The sequence below is a fragment of the Dipodomys ordii genome, unplaced genomic scaffold, assembly GCF_000151885.1.
Source record: "Dipodomys ordii isolate 6190 unplaced genomic scaffold, Dord_2.0 Scaffold12, whole genome shotgun sequence".
Classification (NCBI taxonomy): domain Eukaryota; kingdom Metazoa; phylum Chordata; class Mammalia; order Rodentia; family Heteromyidae; genus Dipodomys; species Dipodomys ordii.
In genome coordinates this window covers 27,554,009-27,571,487 of record NW_012267228.1, presented here as the reverse complement: position 1 = coordinate 27,571,487, position 17,479 = coordinate 27,554,009, and the positions used below count along the sequence as shown (strand labels likewise).

General features: G+C 43.9%; 2 protein-coding genes across 8 annotated transcripts; one reads left to right on the top strand and one right to left on the bottom strand.

Annotated features, from left to right (window-relative positions):
• On the bottom strand, positions 1 to 14,146 carry Nkiras1 (NFKB inhibitor interacting Ras-like 1). Of its 7 annotated transcripts, XM_013010596.1 has the most exons (6): positions 13,951 to 14,146; positions 13,637 to 13,691; positions 13,230 to 13,380; positions 7,579 to 7,688; positions 4,202 to 4,443; positions 1 to 451 (listed from the first exon to the last, which is right to left on the bottom strand). In XM_013010596.1, exons 4-6 carry the CDS (start codon positions 7,670 to 7,672, stop codon positions 209 to 211), a joined length of 579 nt encoding a protein of 192 aa, XP_012866050.1. In that variant the 5' UTR covers positions 7,673 to 7,688; positions 13,230 to 13,380; positions 13,637 to 13,691; positions 13,951 to 14,146; the 3' UTR covers positions 1 to 208. The 7 variants fall into 7 exon arrangements, with proteins under 7 accessions (XP_012866050.1, XP_012866048.1, XP_012866051.1 ...); XM_013010594.1 differs by lacking the exon at positions 13,230 to 13,380; XM_013010597.1 differs by lacking the exon at positions 13,637 to 13,691.
• A 140-nt stretch (positions 14,147 to 14,286) lies between these two features.
• On the top strand, positions 14,287 to 16,420 carry Rpl15 (ribosomal protein L15). The gene is made up of 4 exons (XM_013010501.1): positions 14,287 to 14,345; positions 15,033 to 15,214; positions 15,416 to 15,552; positions 16,061 to 16,420. Exons 2-4 carry the CDS (start codon positions 15,043 to 15,045, stop codon positions 16,364 to 16,366), a joined length of 615 nt encoding a protein of 204 aa, XP_012865955.1. The 5' UTR covers positions 14,287 to 14,345; positions 15,033 to 15,042; the 3' UTR covers positions 16,367 to 16,420.
• Positions 16,421 to 17,479: the final 1,059 nt, after the last annotated feature.

Here is a 17,479-nt window from a genome sequence, read left to right as displayed (position 1 = left end):
AAGAATGAGAATATATTTTATATCAGGCAACAGAAATAAACTTACACCAATAGTTTAATTACAACCTAAAGTGCATTATTAGGGTTCTGTGGGGTTCCCTAAGGACCAAAGGTAGGCATGAAGGACCTATTTTATGAATTCATCTTGTGTACCATGTTTATGCACTTACTGGGGATCACTGCTCACATGCCATTGTGGAGTTTGACTTTTAGTTCTCGGAGCTGGAGTTGCCTTTGTTTTTTCTCCCAGGCAAAGGGAAGCTGGTCTTGCTCTGGGGCTGGGAGAGCTTACTGGCTAATAAAGTGAACGGCTCAATCAGAGTTTTCCGGTCTGTCACAGTCACCTCCCACAGTCTCACTTTCTCGCTTCTTGCCCACTGTTGTGCCACTTCAGCATCCACTTGCCTCTGCTCAGAAAGGTCGAGTTTGTTTCCTAATACAACAATGGCTACCTGGAAGAAAACAGGTTGAAAGATTACACTGTGCCAGCATAGGTGTCCAGGCCAAACAGTTGAGGAAGGAACATTTCCATATAACTACCTGCTTCATTAGTAGGATCTTCAGGTGTGACTGGGATGGTAGGAAGGTTTCACCTCACTCCTTTTCCCTAGTGAACTGCCAGTTGCTAACTATTAAGGTTTAAGTTAACAGGGAAAGTCACTCAAGCACAAATGGAAGACAGACTTGGAAACTGATGTCTAGGATAGCAGTTTAAGCTAGTGATGGCAGTTTGGCTATGCTGGATATTTGGGAGATTTGCAATGCAATGATTCAAAATAAGACAGCTGGGAAGGTGCTCAGTGGTAGAATGCTTGCCTTGCATGCATGAAGCCCTGGATTTGATTCCTCAGCACCACATAAGCAGAAAAAGCCAGAAGTGGCACTGTGGCTCAAGTGGTAGAGCACTAGCCTTGAGCTGAAGAGCTAAGGGACAGTGCCCAGGCCCAGAGTTCAAGCCTCACACAGACCAAAAAAAAAAGATAACCAAAATAAAGTAAGACAATTTAGAGCTGAGTTCTGTGTCCCTAGAATCTTAAGTTCTGTGTCATTGCTGATCTTTAATAAATATCTACGGTTGAATTACAGGCCAACAGGAAATACATGAAGTACAAGCCAAGCATCCATTCCTATTTGGGATGCTTACTACTCAGCCCAACACCTGAGGTGACCTGAACCCAGGCACAAGTGTGGAAGCCTGGGGCGGGGAGGAGGGTGTACCCAGATTTTCATATGATACAGTCTCAACAGGAACATAGGGCCAAACTTGTCGAAGAAGGTGCCTCTGCAGAGTTTTCATAAAACCACTTTTGTCAAGACTAAATAAACAGGCAATTCCTACCCCCATCCAAAAACAAAAAACAAAAAAAAAAAAACCGTGGGAACAGGGGCTGATTGTTCCCGGTGACATCCTCTGCATCAACAACTATGCCTGGCACACAGTAGTTGCTTGATAAGCACTTGTATCTCAGCTTTCTAAGTAGCTGTTAATTAAAGGCTGAATCACCAGTGCCAGCTAAATAGGCTTCTTAAATCGCTATAGTAACCACTGGGGAAAGGTATCACTATCTTGATCTTACAGCAGATAAGGAAACTGACAAAATCTGAGAAAGCCAAGACAATATACCAAGTACATAAGCTTTTGCTAAACTATTTCAATTTGGGGGACAGAGGAATCATTTTCAAGAAAATAATTACAGTAGCCAGGTATGTAATATACCCATAATCCCAACATTGAGGAGTCTGAGACAGGAGGATCATAATCAGCTTGAGGCCAGCTTGAGATTCATGAGACCCTGCCTAAAAAAAAAAAAATTAAAAAGCATCGCCAGGTGCCAAGGGCTCACACCTATAATCCTAACTACTCAGGAGGCTGAGATCTGAGGATCATGGTTCAAAGCCAGCCTGGGCAGGAAAAGTCCACGAGACTCTTACCTCTAGTTAACCACCAGAAAATAGGAAGTGGCGCAGTGGCTCAAGTGGCAGAGCCCTTACCTTGAGCTGAAGAGCTGAGGGACAGTGCCCAGGCCCTGAGTTCAAGCCCCACAACCAACCAACCAAAAAAAGAAAAATCATATATATATATATATATATATACACACACACATACATCCATACAACTATGTTTAAAGTGGCAAACACGAAACTGGACAGCTTTCATTCCTTGTCATTCCTAATCATTTTAAGTTTGCACCTTGTGCCGGGCACTGGTGGCTCATGCCTGTAATCCTAGCTACTCAGGAGGCTGAGATCTGAGGATCGCGGTTCAAAGCCAGCCCGGGCAGGAGAGACCGTGAGACTCCTATCTCCAATAAACCACTAGAAAACCGGAAGTGGCGCTGTAGCTCAAGTGGTAGAGCGCTCGCCTTGAGCTGAAGAGCTGAAGGACAGCGCCCAGGCCCAGAGTTCAAGTCCCACGACCGACAAAAAAAAAAAAAGTTTGCACCTTGTTAATAATCTATTCAAAAAGTATAAGTGTTTGATGACCCAAATGTGCTTTAACAGGCCAGTGGTTAGTTTGGACATACATTATCTTGGAGGACTAGCACCACTCAGCAGCAAAATAGGAGTAAACTACGTACGTGCAATAACTTCAGTGACTCTCCTGAGAATTAGGCTGAATGAAAATACTGTACGACTCCTTTCTTTAGACCTATGTTACACAGGCTGGCCTTAAATTCAAGATCCTCCAATCTTGGCCACTCAGGTGCTGAGATTACAGGTGTAAACCACCATAGTCAGCTGATAAAATACTCTTGAAGCAGCAGACTAGTATTTCTGGGGATTAAGGAAGGAAGAGGATAGGAGGGAAATGGGTGGCTATAAAAAGTTACCATGAAGGATCTTGGAAAGTTCTGTATCTTGATTGTGTCCTTGAAAATATCCTGATTATAATATACTATAAGATGGTGGCACTGGGGAGAAAACGGGTAAAGGATCTCTTTTATTTCTGAAAATGACATGAGCTGGACACCAATGGCTCACACCTCTCATCCTAGCTTCTCACGAGGCTGAGCTCTCAGGATCACAGTTCAATGCCAGCCCAGGCAGGGAAGTTTGACTTATCTCCAATACCTACCAAAAAGGTGGAAGTAGAGCATGGCTCAAGTAGTAGAATGCTAGCCTTGAGCACAGAAGCTGAAGGACAGTGCCCAGGTCCTCAGTTAAGCCCCAGGTCTGGCACCAAAAAAAAAAAAAAGAGATTTGAGAGTGTGGTGGTTTACACCTGTGGTCCCAGCGACTTAAAAGCTTAAGGCAGGAAAATCTGATAGGTTCAGAATTTCAGACCAGCCTGGACCACACAGTAAAGCCTAGCCTCTAAATGAAACAAACCACTAGACAGACATGGTGGCATGTACTTTTAATCCCAGCTATACTGGAAGCATATGTAGGAGAATCATGGTTCAAGGCTGACCTGGGCAAAAACACAAGACCTTACCTGAAAAATAAAAGTCTAGAGACATGACTCAAGTAATAGAACACCTGCCATAGAAGAATGAAACCCTAAGTTCAATCCCCAGTGCTGCCAAAAATAAACCAAGTAGATGAGAAGTTTAAAAGGCTGTGAAAAAAGTCTATAATAATCTCAAGATGTTTAATACAAAAATAAAGAAAACTTTACAATCCAATTAAAAATACCAGATTGTTAGCCACTGCCCTTTATGGCTACATAGGTAACAAATCAGACACGTGACCCTTGAAGCAAAGAATTCCAGATGGGCCTTACAGGACAAAATTCTTTGCAGAAAAAACAAACAAACAGAAAACACCCATTAAGTGAGACAGGGGCCCGGTGATAAAACAAGATGAAAAAGACAGGCACTAGCTAAGTCATAGAAGCCATTACAGACCATGGCAAGGCATTCATAGGTGGTCTATTAAACAGAAGCCCTTAATTACTTGCTAGTTTGCTTTCTGGTTTTATTTGGTGAGGCTGAAGACCAGAATCTTGTTTATCAAGGAGATTATAAAAAATAGTGGCCTCAAACAACATAAAATGAAATCAAATCCAACTTGGTAAAACAAGAAAAGTTAGAAAGTCAGTGCTGGTCCTAAGAGAACTTGGTAGGTCCTGTACACACTGGGCTAAGACAACATTGCAGGAATTGAGACTACAATTTACAAGTTTTTAAGTGTGTAAACTACCACCACAGCCCCCATTACAGTGTTCTAATTCACACGGCGCGTTGAACTTAACCACGTACCTCTTTTTTGTCCTTGAACTTATCGATTTCTTTCTTCAGAAGCTCTACTCTTTGAAAGGATTCAAGGTTATTCACGCTGTACACGAGGACAAAGCCATCAGCCAGTGAAAAGTAATGCTTTGGAAGCTCCACCCCATCCTGCAGGCCTCTGGTGTCATAGAGGTGCAACTGCTCCTTTACGCCCCGATCAGTCTCCACAGAAGCCATGTATACATCCTCCATTGTCTCACAATCTTCCATTCCTCAGATTTAAGAACAGTTTACTCCTTTCAGATAAACCAGCAAATAGCGCACTACCCACTTGTCCTTTAGACACTAGCTCTCTAGCTTTCCTATCTATCAGACAGTCAGCCCTATTTCTACTTGGAAATGAAAGATGTTTGTTTATAGTAAATTCACAAAGTGCTTTCTAAAAATATTTCTTCTGGGGCTAGGGATGTAGGTAAGTGGTAGAGCACTCAGCACTTAGCCCTTGGTTCATTTGAAGAAAAAAAAACTATAAAACAAAAAGCAGTGAGAATTATTTTTTTTTACAAGTTCAAGAATCAAAGGACTCAATACTATATTGAACAGTTAAAAGGCTGATATTAAAAGTAGCTTCAAACTGAGCGCTGGTGGCTTGTAATCCTAGTTTGTAATCTCCTGTAATCCTGGCTACTCAGAAAGCAGAGATCTGAGGATCTCGGTTCAAAGCCAGCCTGGGGAAGCAAGTCCATGAGACTCTTATTTCCAATTAACTACCAGAAAACCACAAGTGGTGCTCTGGGCTCAAAGTGTTAGAGCACTAGCCTTGAGCAAAAGAGCTCTGGGACAGTGCCCAGGCCCAACCCAAATTCAAGCCCCACAATCAACCAAAAAATGTTGCTTCAGGGTCTGGGAGGGTGGCTCAGTGGTAGAGCGCTTGCCTTGCATGCATGAGGCCCTGGGTTCAATTTCCCAGCACCACATAAGCAAAAAGAAAAAAAGCCGCAAGTGGTGCTGTGGCTCAAGTGGTAGAGTGCTAGCCTTGAGCTGAAGGACATAGCCCAGGCCCAGAGTTCAAGCCCCACGACCGGACCCCCCAAAAAAAAAAGTTGCTTCAATAATAAAATAGCCTCCTTTGTTGTGCCATCAAGCCAGAATATGAACTCTGCTGTCTTCTGTAGAACCCCAGGGTCTCATTAAGGGACCCTGCACATGTCCAGTCCAAGCTGGAGCTTTAGGCCTTCAATCCCATGTACCCACCAGGCAATTTCGTCAATTTCCTGTGAAAGTCCCTCTCAAACTACTCATAGTTCTCTTCCCTCCATTTTGCTTCCTCCCTTCATTGCAATCCACTGGGCAGTCTGCAGAGTTCTTGAACAACCACAAAAAAAGTGAGAAAGTTAACACAAATTGCCACTGTACAAGTTAAACATCGCTCCAGCGCAGCTTCCTTCCAGTGCCCCGGGCCCGCTGTCTTCACCTGAGCTACTGCTACAGCACAGCAAGCACCCGGAAAACTCTGCTTACCCTTGGAAGACGCTGCTAATGATTACCCGCTCCTCTTTCAGTCCCTTCTGGGCTCTGTCCAGGTAATGTCGTGTTTTATCATTTAATCTTTCCATATCTATCTCCAATGGGAGTGTAAATACCTTGAGAGCTCAGATGGGTTTCTACCTTTGTAGTTTTGAGGACAGATAGGTATACATAGGAAGCTCTTCATACATATCTGATGAGTGAATGATCTCATAACATGCCAATTTCAGTTCCCTTCTTGCCTAGGATCTTTTAAAAAATGCATTTTACCTATTTGTTCCAACTGTGCAGGGTTTGTCTCCAACAGGTCTGTAAATTCCTTGAGTGAAAAGAACTTTTCTGGGGGAGTGGGAATTCATTTTTTTTTTGAGGCAGTCTTGCTATTGTAGCCAAGACTGACCTTGAACCTTAATCTTCCTGCCTCAACTTCCAAGTACTGAGATCACAGAAAAGAATCAGAGCAAATATTCAACAATCCTTCACTGATCAAGAAATAAGAGGAAAATACTCTTAATTTTTAATGAATACAGCAGAGACATGATATGACTCCCATAAACAGTTTTATATTTAACTTTCATATTAAGAGCTAGGAGCATGGTTCAAGTAGTAGAGCAATTGACTACATAGCCTGCCTGCATAGGGTCTGAGGCTCAATCATACAAAAAAAGAATTATGTTTTAAATGAGGTACATACAGAGGTAAAATTCCATGGATTAACATGGAAAAAAATAGATATTATACATAATCATATAATATGTATATACTATATACTGTATTACACATTTATAATATATACATAAATATGCAATATATTATATAAAACTATATAATGTATAACATGCAAATAATATATATTGTAAATAGTATATATAATATATATCATACATGTGACATTATACTTTTTTGAAAACTTTGGTTGTAATTCTAAACAGTGAATTGTCCTGATAATCTATAGGGCACTGATCGCTCACACCTATTCCTAGCTACTTAGGAGACTGAGATCTGAGGACTTCAGTTCAGGAGACAGCCTGGGCAAGCAAAGTCCATGAGACTCTTTTCTCCAATTAACCACCAGAAAACTGTAAGTGGAGCTGTGGTTCAAGTAGTAGAGTGCGATAGCCTTGAGCAAAAGAGCTCAAAGACAGCACCCAAGCCCTGAGTGCAAGCCCTATGACTAACAACAACAAAAAAAAACTGGAGATATGGCTCAAGTGGTAGAGCACCAGTTGTAAGCAGAAAAACAAAATGAGCAGGGCTGAGGAGCCCTGAGTTCAAGCCCCATTGCTTGCACATGTGCGCGTGCTCACGCACACACACATAAGAAATGTCCACAAGTATTAAAACTTCCATAAATATTAAGTTAAAAGGAATAATGACATATAGATTTCATAATGAGAAATTTTGCTTTGATCATCCTAAGTTGGCATATTTGGTAAGGAAAATTACTCATAAACTTGATGAGTCTGTGGCATCCTTTCATTAATTAGGCCCTAAAGAAATTAAAGGTTATTCTATTAATACAAACTTATAAGATTTTACAAAGAAATGTTTCCTTGTTCTTATCTTCTCTCTTACACTTCATTTTTTTTGGGGGGGGTCCAGTCGTGGGGCCTGAACTCGGGGCCTGGGCGCTGTCCCTCAGCTCTTCAGCTCAAGGCTAGCGCTCTACCACCTGAGCCACAGCGCCACTTCTGGCTTTTTTCTTTTTGCTTATGTGGTGCTGAGGAATCAAACCCAGGGCCTCAGGCATGCAAGGCAAGCGCTCTACCACTGAGCCACCTTTCCAGCCCCTACACCTCATTTTTGTACAATCACCCTGCTTGACTTCATCTCATGACCAACAAAACCAGAGTTAGAGAGAAACTCAAAAATAACCTTACCAATGGTGTGATTTCCATAAAGGAGCTGCTCCAAAATCGCTGTTTTCCCCACAGATAACAATCCACAAACCACAACCTTGCAGCCCTTTCCCATCTTCTCTCAAGTATCACTGTGAACAGAATAAAAGACTCAAATTTCTACACTGCCAAAACAGCCTTTTTTTTAAAAAAAGATGAAATTTAATCAATGTTTAAATGTTTAAATATTACATAAAAACAACACGGGCTGGGAACGTGGCTTAGTGGTAGAGTACTTGCCTCACATGCATGAAGCCCTGGGTTCAATTCCTCAGTACCACATACACAGAAATAGCCAGAAGTGGCACTGTGGCTCAAGTGGTCGAGTGCTAGCCTTGAACAAAAGAAGCTCAGGGACAATGCCCAAGCCCAGAGTTCAAACCCTGGGACTAGCCAAAAACAAAAACAAAACCAAAAAACTCCTCAAATATGCTATGTCTTTCCAAACCCCATTCACAGTTCCCCATTCACACCTTTAGGGTTAAGAGTTTGTGTATCTTCAGAGATTATCTAGATTTAAAAGCACACAGATAGGGCTGGGAAGATGGCTCAGTGGTAGAGTGCTTGCCTTGCATGCTCGAGGCCCTGGGTTCGATTCCTCAGCACCACATAAGCAAAAACAAAAAGCCGGAAGTGGCGCTGTGGCTCAAGTGGTAGAGAGCTAGCCTTGAGCTGAAGAGCTGAGGGACAGCACCCAGGCCCAGAGTTCAGGCCCCCCGACCGGACCCAAAAAAAAAAAAAAAAACACATAGATATGTTCACCTGACCATTAAAAAAATATATATATCCTTGGTAAGAAGAGTTTAATGATTGAGTCTATACGAACCTAAAACGGCAAGGTGCTGGTTGCTCATGTCTGTAATTCTAGCTACTCAGGAGGCTGAGATCTGAGGACTGCAGTTCAAAGCTAGCCCATTCAGAAAAGTCCATGAGACTCTTATTTCAAATTAATGAAAAGTGGAGTTGTGGCTCAAAACAGTAAAGCATCAGCCTTGAGTGGAAAAAGCCACGTAACAATGACAGGCCCTAAATTCAAGCCTCAGTACCAGCAAGGGGGGGTGGGGTGGGGGGGAAGGAACCTAATTAAATCTTAACTAATATGAAAGAAACTGTCTACTCAGCAATATTTGGGGGGGAGGGAATAAACATTTAAGTAAAAAAAATTGTATTAGTATACGTTAATTGTAAGAGGTGAATGTTGTGACAATTTCCGTATGTGCATACAAACTCACCTCTTGTTACCACTCTCTTAAGTAAAACTTTGAGGAGGCATTAAGGTAAGATTTTTAAGACTTTGGGAGTAGAGGATAAACCTGATTTTTTTTTGGGGGGGGGTACCGGTACTTGAACTCAAAGCTTAGCTTTTTCACTCAAGACTAGTGCTCTTCCACTTGAACTACATACACTTCCACAGTTCTGGCATTTTACTAATTGGAGAAAAGAATCACAGGATTTCCTGCCCAGGCTGGTTTTAAATCTGGGTCCTGAGATGGATCTAAGCACCCTGAGCAGCTAGGATTACAGGTGAGTCATTAGCATCGATCAGAGTTGGATCTGATTGTTTAAAAGAAACATTAATGCTATTAACACCTCCATCAGTCTTTTCCCAAGGGAGTGAAAGACTGGATTTGGTAGTCCTAGGAGCTCTTAGTCATTGCTCTTTTTCAGGAAGAATAGGTAATACAGGATGACTGAGACACTTCAAATTAAAAAAAGGGAGTCATCTCCCTAAGCTTCCCAAATAATCCAAGGAAGAATAAAATTCAGTGATTCTTTCTTCAACTTTCCTCAAAGTGTTTGGTTTTCAAAAGGAAAAGTGTCAAAGCAGAAGAAAAAAAAAGGCTCATTCATTAACTACAATAAAATAACCCAGTAAAACATTCCAATGGGGTTGGAGGCATGGCTCCAGCAGTAAAGCACCAGCCAAAAAGTGCAATCATCAGATACTAAGTTCAAGTCCTAGTCTTGGACAAAAATAAATAAGTAAATAGCTTCCAATGTCCTCACTGATTTTTGCCATTTTCAACTACCTCCTTTCTCCCAGCTCTCTTCTTACCTCCAGTTGAACACCATCAAGTCACCCTGGCTACAGGGACAGTTCATATTACTCCTTGCAGTAAGAACAACTACAGAAATAGGAGTTGAGCCAGGCACCAGTGGCTCATGCCTATAATCCTAGCTCACTATTCAAGAGGCTGAGATCTGAGGATTGTGGTTCAAAGCCAGCCCAAGCAGGAAAGTCCAGGAGACTCTTATTTCCGATTAATCACAGAAAAATTAGAAGTGGCATTGTGGCTCAAGTGGTAGAACACTAGCCATGAGCATAAAGGAACTCAAGGACAGTGCCCAGGCCTAGAGTTCAAGGCCCCCACCCAAAATAAAATCACATATATTTACCTATATGGGAATAAATGTATCTAAAGTTATACCCTGAATATTATAATACACATTATACCTAAGTGGTTCTTAGGCTTAGATATACTCAAATTTGCACACAAAACTATTAAATATTTAGTTCTAGAACATATTTCACAGCATGGTTATATTTCATAATCACAATGAATGTACATTTTCTTCCAAATACTGGCAATGAATCACATGAACAGATTCTGGAGTGGCTATACTTCATTACTGAATCTAGTTTCAAGAATTTGGAAAGACTTTGGAGTAGATAATGACATAACTTAGGTTTCTTGCAACACTGATGCTCTGATAGTGAAAACTGCTTATCCAGAACATGCATAAACACTGAGGTTAATCTGAAAATCATTTATTAAAGCTATTTGTTAGGGCTGGGAAGGTGGCTTAGTGGTAGAATGCTTGCCTAACATGCATGAGGCCCTGGGTTCAATTCCTCAACACCACATAAGCAGAAAAAGCTGGAAGTGGTACTGTGGCTCAAATGGTAGAATGCTAGCCTTGAGCTGAAGTGCTGAGGAACAGCGCCCAGAGTTCAGGCCCCACAACACACACACACACACACACACACACACACACACACGCACGCACGCACGCACGCACGCACGCACGCACGCGCTCGCGCGCGCAAGGCCCCAATGGCTCACGCCTATAATCCTAGCTATACAGGAGGCTGAGATCTGACAACCCGAGAAGGAAAGTCTGTGAGACTCTTATCTCCAAAAAAACAGAAGTGGTGCTGTGGCACAAGTGGTAGCGCAATAGCCTTGGGCTGAAGAGCTGAGGGACAGCGCCCAGGCCCAGAGTTCAAGCCCCACAACCAACCAAAACAAAATAAAAATGTTTCATAGGCAAAATCCAATGCAGTCTTAAATGCTATCTGCTTTGCTTCCCAGGCTTATCAAAATGTTGCTGAAGAATACACACCCAGCTTGGTTCACTTCTGTGGAAAACATTAAGCTTATTCAACCTCTTTGAAGAGCCATTTCTTCTGCATTAGGGACTGACTCCTTTTTTGTTGTTGTTGGGGGGGGGGTGTTTGTTTTGGCCAGTCCTTGAACTCAGGACCTGGGTACTGTCCCTGAGCTTCTTGTTTGTTTGTTTTTCGGTCCAGTCATGGGGTCTGAACTCTGGGCCTGGGCGCTGTCCCTCAGCTCTTCAGCTCAAGGCTAGCACTCTACCACTTGAGTCACAGCGCCACTTCCGGCTTTTTTCTTTTTGCTTATGTGGTGCTAAGGAATCGAACCCTCAGGGGCCTCAGGCATGCAAGGCAAGCGCTCTACCACTGAGCCACCTTCCCAGCCCTCCCTGAGCTTCTTTTACTCAAGGATAGAGCTCTACCACTTGAACCTTGAACCACAGCACCACTTTGAGCTTTTTCTATTTATGTGGTACTAAGGAACCAAACCCAGGGCTTCATGCATGCTAGACAAGCACTCTACCACTAAGCCACATTCCCAGCCCTTATTCTATTTTTATAAGCAAAACACAAATTTTTATGCAACCAGAAAAATACTGAAACCCTGTTAACATCAGGGGAAGATGTTATAAACTTTATATGAAGAAATAGCATCAGGGACCTGCTTGCAATCCCAGCTACAGAGGCAGAGATCAGGAGGACTGATGATTAATGCTGTTGGTTGGCCTAGGTGAAAAACCAAAACACCGTATCTGTAACAAAATTAAAGCAAAAAGGGCTGGGGACATGGTGGAGCACCTGAGTAGCAAGATCCAAGTCTTGCTTTCAAACATCAGGGTTGCCACACGGAAAGTTAAAAATAAAAAATAAAAATAAATATCATGTGGGTAGAACTTCTACAATATGTGTCTATCTGCATAGATATTATGTAATGCTGTGGTACATTACATAATAATGTACTACATGTGGTACTTAACACTTTTTCACCCCATATAGACATATTTTGTGTATGTAAACCATGGGTTTTTGCAACTATTTCACATTGTAAAATGTAATTCTAGCCTTTTATTCATTTAATAAACATTTACTAGGCATTAGGAACAAACTAAGGGACAAAATCAGAAATGCTTCCTATCCTTAGGAATCTTGGAACCAATTAGAAACAAATACAACTTCTGGTAAACTGCTGAGACATAAAACCAAGAAAACTATGTTAGCAGTGATTATTCACATTGCTGATTCATCTCCCCCCCTTCATCACACTTGGTAGTCAATCACCCTCAACTCATTTCTCTTACACCCCATATCCAATCCGTCAATAAACCTTTGAAATGCATCTATGTGCACTGATTGACCCTCTCTGGCACAACTTAAGTGGCTGCATCTATTGTTCAAAGATGTCCCTATACTAATCCCATTAAACTGTGAGGAATCTATTTTACCACACAAGGGGTTTTTTGCAGGGGTCAATACATGAAGATCTTGATTTTAACCTAGTGAAATTTCTGATCTACAGACTACAAGTCAATAATGTGTGCTGTGTGATGCCAGGAAACTTTTGCTACGATTTGTTAGTGACAATAGGAAATCAATACGGCTGGCTTCCACCTTTTCTCCATTTAGCCTCAAAGCAGATATAGAGCCTTGTAAAACGTAAGGCAGATGCTCAGAGTCATCCAGGTTTCCAGTGTCAGGCAGTTTGAAACCTAATGTCCCTCTCCTCTTTGAGGCCATTCATCCATCCCTTCTTTCTCTTATGGTTGATTAGTCTCTCTGCTTCCTGTTGTTTCTCTTTTCCCTCTGCCAGATCATCTCCCTGCTCCTCAAGCCCAGTTGCCAGTAGAGAGGTTTGAGGGCTTTTGTTGTTGTTTGTTTGCTCCTGAGAAGCAAACCTCCTAGCCTCCTAGCTGCTAAGCACAAGCTCTAGAACTGCACTACATTCCAGGGCCTGAAGTCTACTCTGACATGTTACCTCCTTATGGAAACTAACCCAGAATATTCCATCCAAAACTGCAACTTCCATCAGGTGTGCTCAAAGGGTAACCAGGATGGCAGTGAATTGGGAAGCAGCACCCTCCAACCCCCTTCGGGCCTGGAAAAGCCCCACCAGAGCCCGAGGTCTGTCTCTGCCTACCCAGGCTCAGCGGCAGAGGCGGGAGGTAGCGCTGAAGGCAAGGGCGGTCATTTCAGGATAACGTTGATGATGAGAACTTCACCCCCCAACAATCCCTTCCCCTTCAACCCATCTTTGTTGTTCCTTAGCATTTATCGCTTAACACAAACATTACCTATTTACTGTTTAAGGTTTGCTTCCAAGAAGGCTAGAATTTCTGCCTTGTTCGCTGCTGCACCCCTAAATCGTTATGGGTCAGTGTCTGGGGCGTTTTAGGCATGTTATAAATATTTGTTGATTCAAAGAGCAGGTGAGGACTCTTAAAGTGGAAAACCTGTGGTTTTTTTTATAAATAAAAACTTAAAAGAGGAAAGACGGAAATGCACTGATTTCCAATGTAAAAATGATTTTCAAGCCTTGGTAATACCTAAGAGTAGAAATTGGAAGGGAATTAAAACCTCACGGCTATGTATTATATAGAGATACCAACAGATCAGAGATGAGAAAGAGAAACACGCCAGCAGACGATTTCTGAGTTAAACAAGGTAATGCCCAATGCCAGCATTTTCCTCCGCCTTTCTTCCCAATACCTTCGTCTTGGCAGATCCATCACCTGCAGTTCTGACGCTGGCACATCGCGTGCACCTGCAGGAAAAGCCCGGGGAGGACAGGGGCCCAGCAGCCGGCACCCAGCGGTCCTGCGCCCCTTTGGAAGGCTCAGCCCCCCACCCCCGGAGCCGGGGCTCCCCTCCCCCTCCCACACCACCACCCCCCCGCGCGGCGCCCTCCCCGCGAACGCCTTCCCAGGGGCCGGGGAAGCGTCCAGCCGGGACGTGGGCGCCCGTCCTGGGGGAGGCAGAGGCGGCCAGCTCCGCCGGAGGAGCCCGCGGGTCCAGAAACAAACCTATCGCTTCCGCAACCTACAAAACGGCGGCTCCACCGAGCTCCGCAGTCCCCAGTTCCAGATCCCGCCTCCAACTCGCCTCCGCCCGGCAGCGGAGTGAGGGAGACAGCCGAGTTAGCCGGGAATCACTAGCAAGAAGGAAGGCATCACCACCACCGCTCTCCGCCCTTTGCGTACCCGGGACTCTCAAGCTCAGTCCTGCAGCGCAGGAGGGGGTGGGACAACCGGAGGCTGCGCCCAATCCTGGCTTAGCTCCGCCCACCAGACTCGCTGCGGGAACTACAACTCCCATGAGGCTTTGGGAAACCGCATCGTTCCACCGGAAAGAAGAGGAGGGGCCCAAAAGGAATTGTGGGAGAAAGGTCTCTTCCTTTCCGTCTGGCGGCAGCCATCAGGTAGGCAAGGGTTTTTTCTCGCTAATCTATCCATCGTTAATCTCCCTTCTTCTCAGCCATCCGTGCCTGAAGACCCTGTGTTCTGATAGCTCTTCCCGCCTCTCCTGCGGCGGGAATCTAGTGAGGATGGGGAGCGGCGACAGTGTGGCGAGGCATCGCCCTGGGGTCGGGGAAAGACGTGATGGCGGCGGGAACTGGTGCTGGGCCCCGAGCCTGAAGCAGGCCTGGGGCTGAGGGGTGGGAGGTTTGGCTTGAAGTGACCCAAAGTGAGGCCGCCTGGTTGGGTGGGGTCAGTGCCTTTTCCTGGAGAGCTGATTGCCCGCGGCGGCGGCAGCATCAGCACCTTTTCCTATGGCGGCGACATCTCGGTGACACGCCGCCGGCCGCCGCCACCCGTCCCCTCGGTGCCCAAATTCAGCTCCGATCACCCGTCCACACGCCAGCCGAGCGCTTCCCGGAGCTGCCCTGCGCCGGGGTAGCAGAGGTGACGACGCGGCTTTCCAGGGTTCCGAGGTGGGTGTTGGGTTCACTGTCGCCTGCAGTTGGTGCAGAGCCATTTTCACTCCCTGCGGTTTCCTTGTGGATGGTGGAAAAACAACCAAGATGGACGGGCGCAGGCTGCGGACGATTCCCATGTTTTTTAACTCCTGCCATTGCTATAATTGAAAACCCGCCTTTATCTCCAAGGTAAGCCAAGATGGGTGCCTACAAGTACATCCAGGAGCTATGGAGGAAGAAGCAGTCGGATGTGATGCGCTTTCTTCTGAGAGTCCGCTGCTGGCAGTACCGCCAGCTCTCCGCGCTGCACCGGGCGCCCCGCCCCACCCGGCCAGACAAGGCACGCCGCCTGGGATACAAGGCCAAGCAAGGTGTGTGGTTTCTCTATGGATGCTGGGATGTTCTGCTCCGTTGTCATCTCTTAGTGCTTTGGTAGAACAGTTCCTGTAATTAGTAAGTTACACATACACTACTGTCAGGAGTGCCAACAGCACGTCTCAGGTTTGAGCCTGGGCTAACACAAAAGTTCCTTCCAGTGTAACAGTGAGTCTCCCTGTTTTTTAAACGTATAGGTTACGTCATATACAGGATTCGTGTGCGCCGTGGTGGCCGCAAACGCCCGGTTCCTAAGGGTGCAACTTATGGCAAGCCTGTCCATCATGGTGTTAACCAGCTCAAGTTTGCTCGCAGCCTTCAGTCTGTTGCTGAGGTAAATGGTTTTGACTGGCTGTTGTAACTACCTATTAATGGTAGTTAACAAAGACTGAGCACCTTGTCTGTATCTAGTGTGTGTGATGGGTTTGTGGGGATGACATTTATCTTGACAGTGTAGTTGCTATCAAAATCATTAGTGTTCTAATCTGAGTTTGTATATGATACATGGAAAAGGTATTTTGTGATTAATAAACTTGAAAGGAGCCTAAGCTTTTAAAGGGCAGTAAAGTTGTCTTCACACGGTTTATTTACTTTGCCAATGTGCTTCTTTGTTTGGAGTTTTTTTTAAATCTTAAGACATGGGCAGAAAGTTTTGTTGGCTTCCATTGTGATTGAAAGTGTTGAGGCTGGGAATACAGGTTAGAGGGTAGAGTGCTTTACATTTTTTTTAAATTAAGTTAATAGCTTAAATCTCTTACCTAGGAAAGATACATGGTTATTAACAAGATTTACTGGTGTAAGCCAGGAAGGAGGCTGATCTTGGGTCTTTTTTCCTATTCCAGGAGCGGGCTGGGCGTCACTGTGGGGCTCTGAGAGTCCTGAATTCTTACTGGGTTGGTGAAGATTCTACATACAAATTCTTTGAGGTTATCCTCATTGATCCATTCCATAAGGCCATCAGAAGAAATCCTGACACCCAGTGGATCACCAAACCAGTCCACAAGCACAGAGAGATGCGTGGGCTGACCTCTGCAGGCCGCAAGAGTCGTGGCCTTGGAAAAGGCCACAAGTTCCACCACACTATCGGCGGTTCTCGCCGAGCAGCATGGAGAAGGCGCAATACTCTCCAGCTCCACCGTTACCGCTAATAATAAAAGTAATGTTTGTACAATTCATACCTAATAAACAATTTAGGACAGTCATGTCTGCTTAAAGGTGTTATTTGTCTGTTAGAACTAGTCTGCAGATTATTTCATGACTGCTTTGTCAAATTATGGAAGTGCAATAATGTTTGAAATCTAAAGTGATGGTGTGTTGTTTCTACTAAGATAAACTTACTCTGTCTTTGCTTTATCTTATTAGGGAATTATGTCAGTATATAAAACATGCTCTGTGGTAAAATAGCTGTGAAATTCTCAAAAGGAGGAGCACTGAGGCTAGCCCTGTAGATTTGTTTAGTGCATGTTCTGGAACCTGCAGCTGTATTGGCAAGGTGTTGGTTTTTGGAGATGACAAGCACAAACAAGATTGGATTTTGCTCTGAAATTTGTAGTGTGAACATGCTAGTCAGCTTTGATCATGTAGTAAAGCACTAAAGCCAGCCCATGTTTTTTTATTTATTTATTTTTTTGGTCCGGTCATGGGGCCTGAACTCTGGGCCTGGGCGCTGTCCCTCAGCTCTTCAGCTCAAGGCTAGCACTCTGCCACTTGAGCCACAGCGCCACTTCTGGCTTTTTTCTTAATGTTTTTTTTTAAAGTGATGCAATTGCTGCATCTGAAAACTTTCCAAATGCCATTTTCAAAATTAGATAAACCTGTTACATGCTTCCTTTAAGAAAATATAGCTTAATCTGAGTAAAATTGCCTGAGTACCTATTATCAGAAATTCATGAGAGGTTAATACGGTCATCAAAAATGATGATACTGGTATTTTGAAGCTGATAGAATCTGAATAAGTGGATAGGAATTATTTACCTTAAAAATTTGTAAGATTAGCAGTAGATGGGGGGTGAGGTTGGTAAGCCAGTACTGACATTCTGATCTACATTTAAAATTCCTATAATAGTTTGGCAGTGGGAGGAGGGGCTTAGGGCTATGCTTAATGTAGTCAAACTTATGGAACAACTCAGATCTATACCATTAAGGCTACTAAGAAAACTATAGTTTCCAATCTAGCTTTGTGTTTCTCTCTTGTTCAAATTACCCTCAAAATCGGGCATTCCACAAAATTAGGTCATCCATTAAACGCCACCACATTGTAT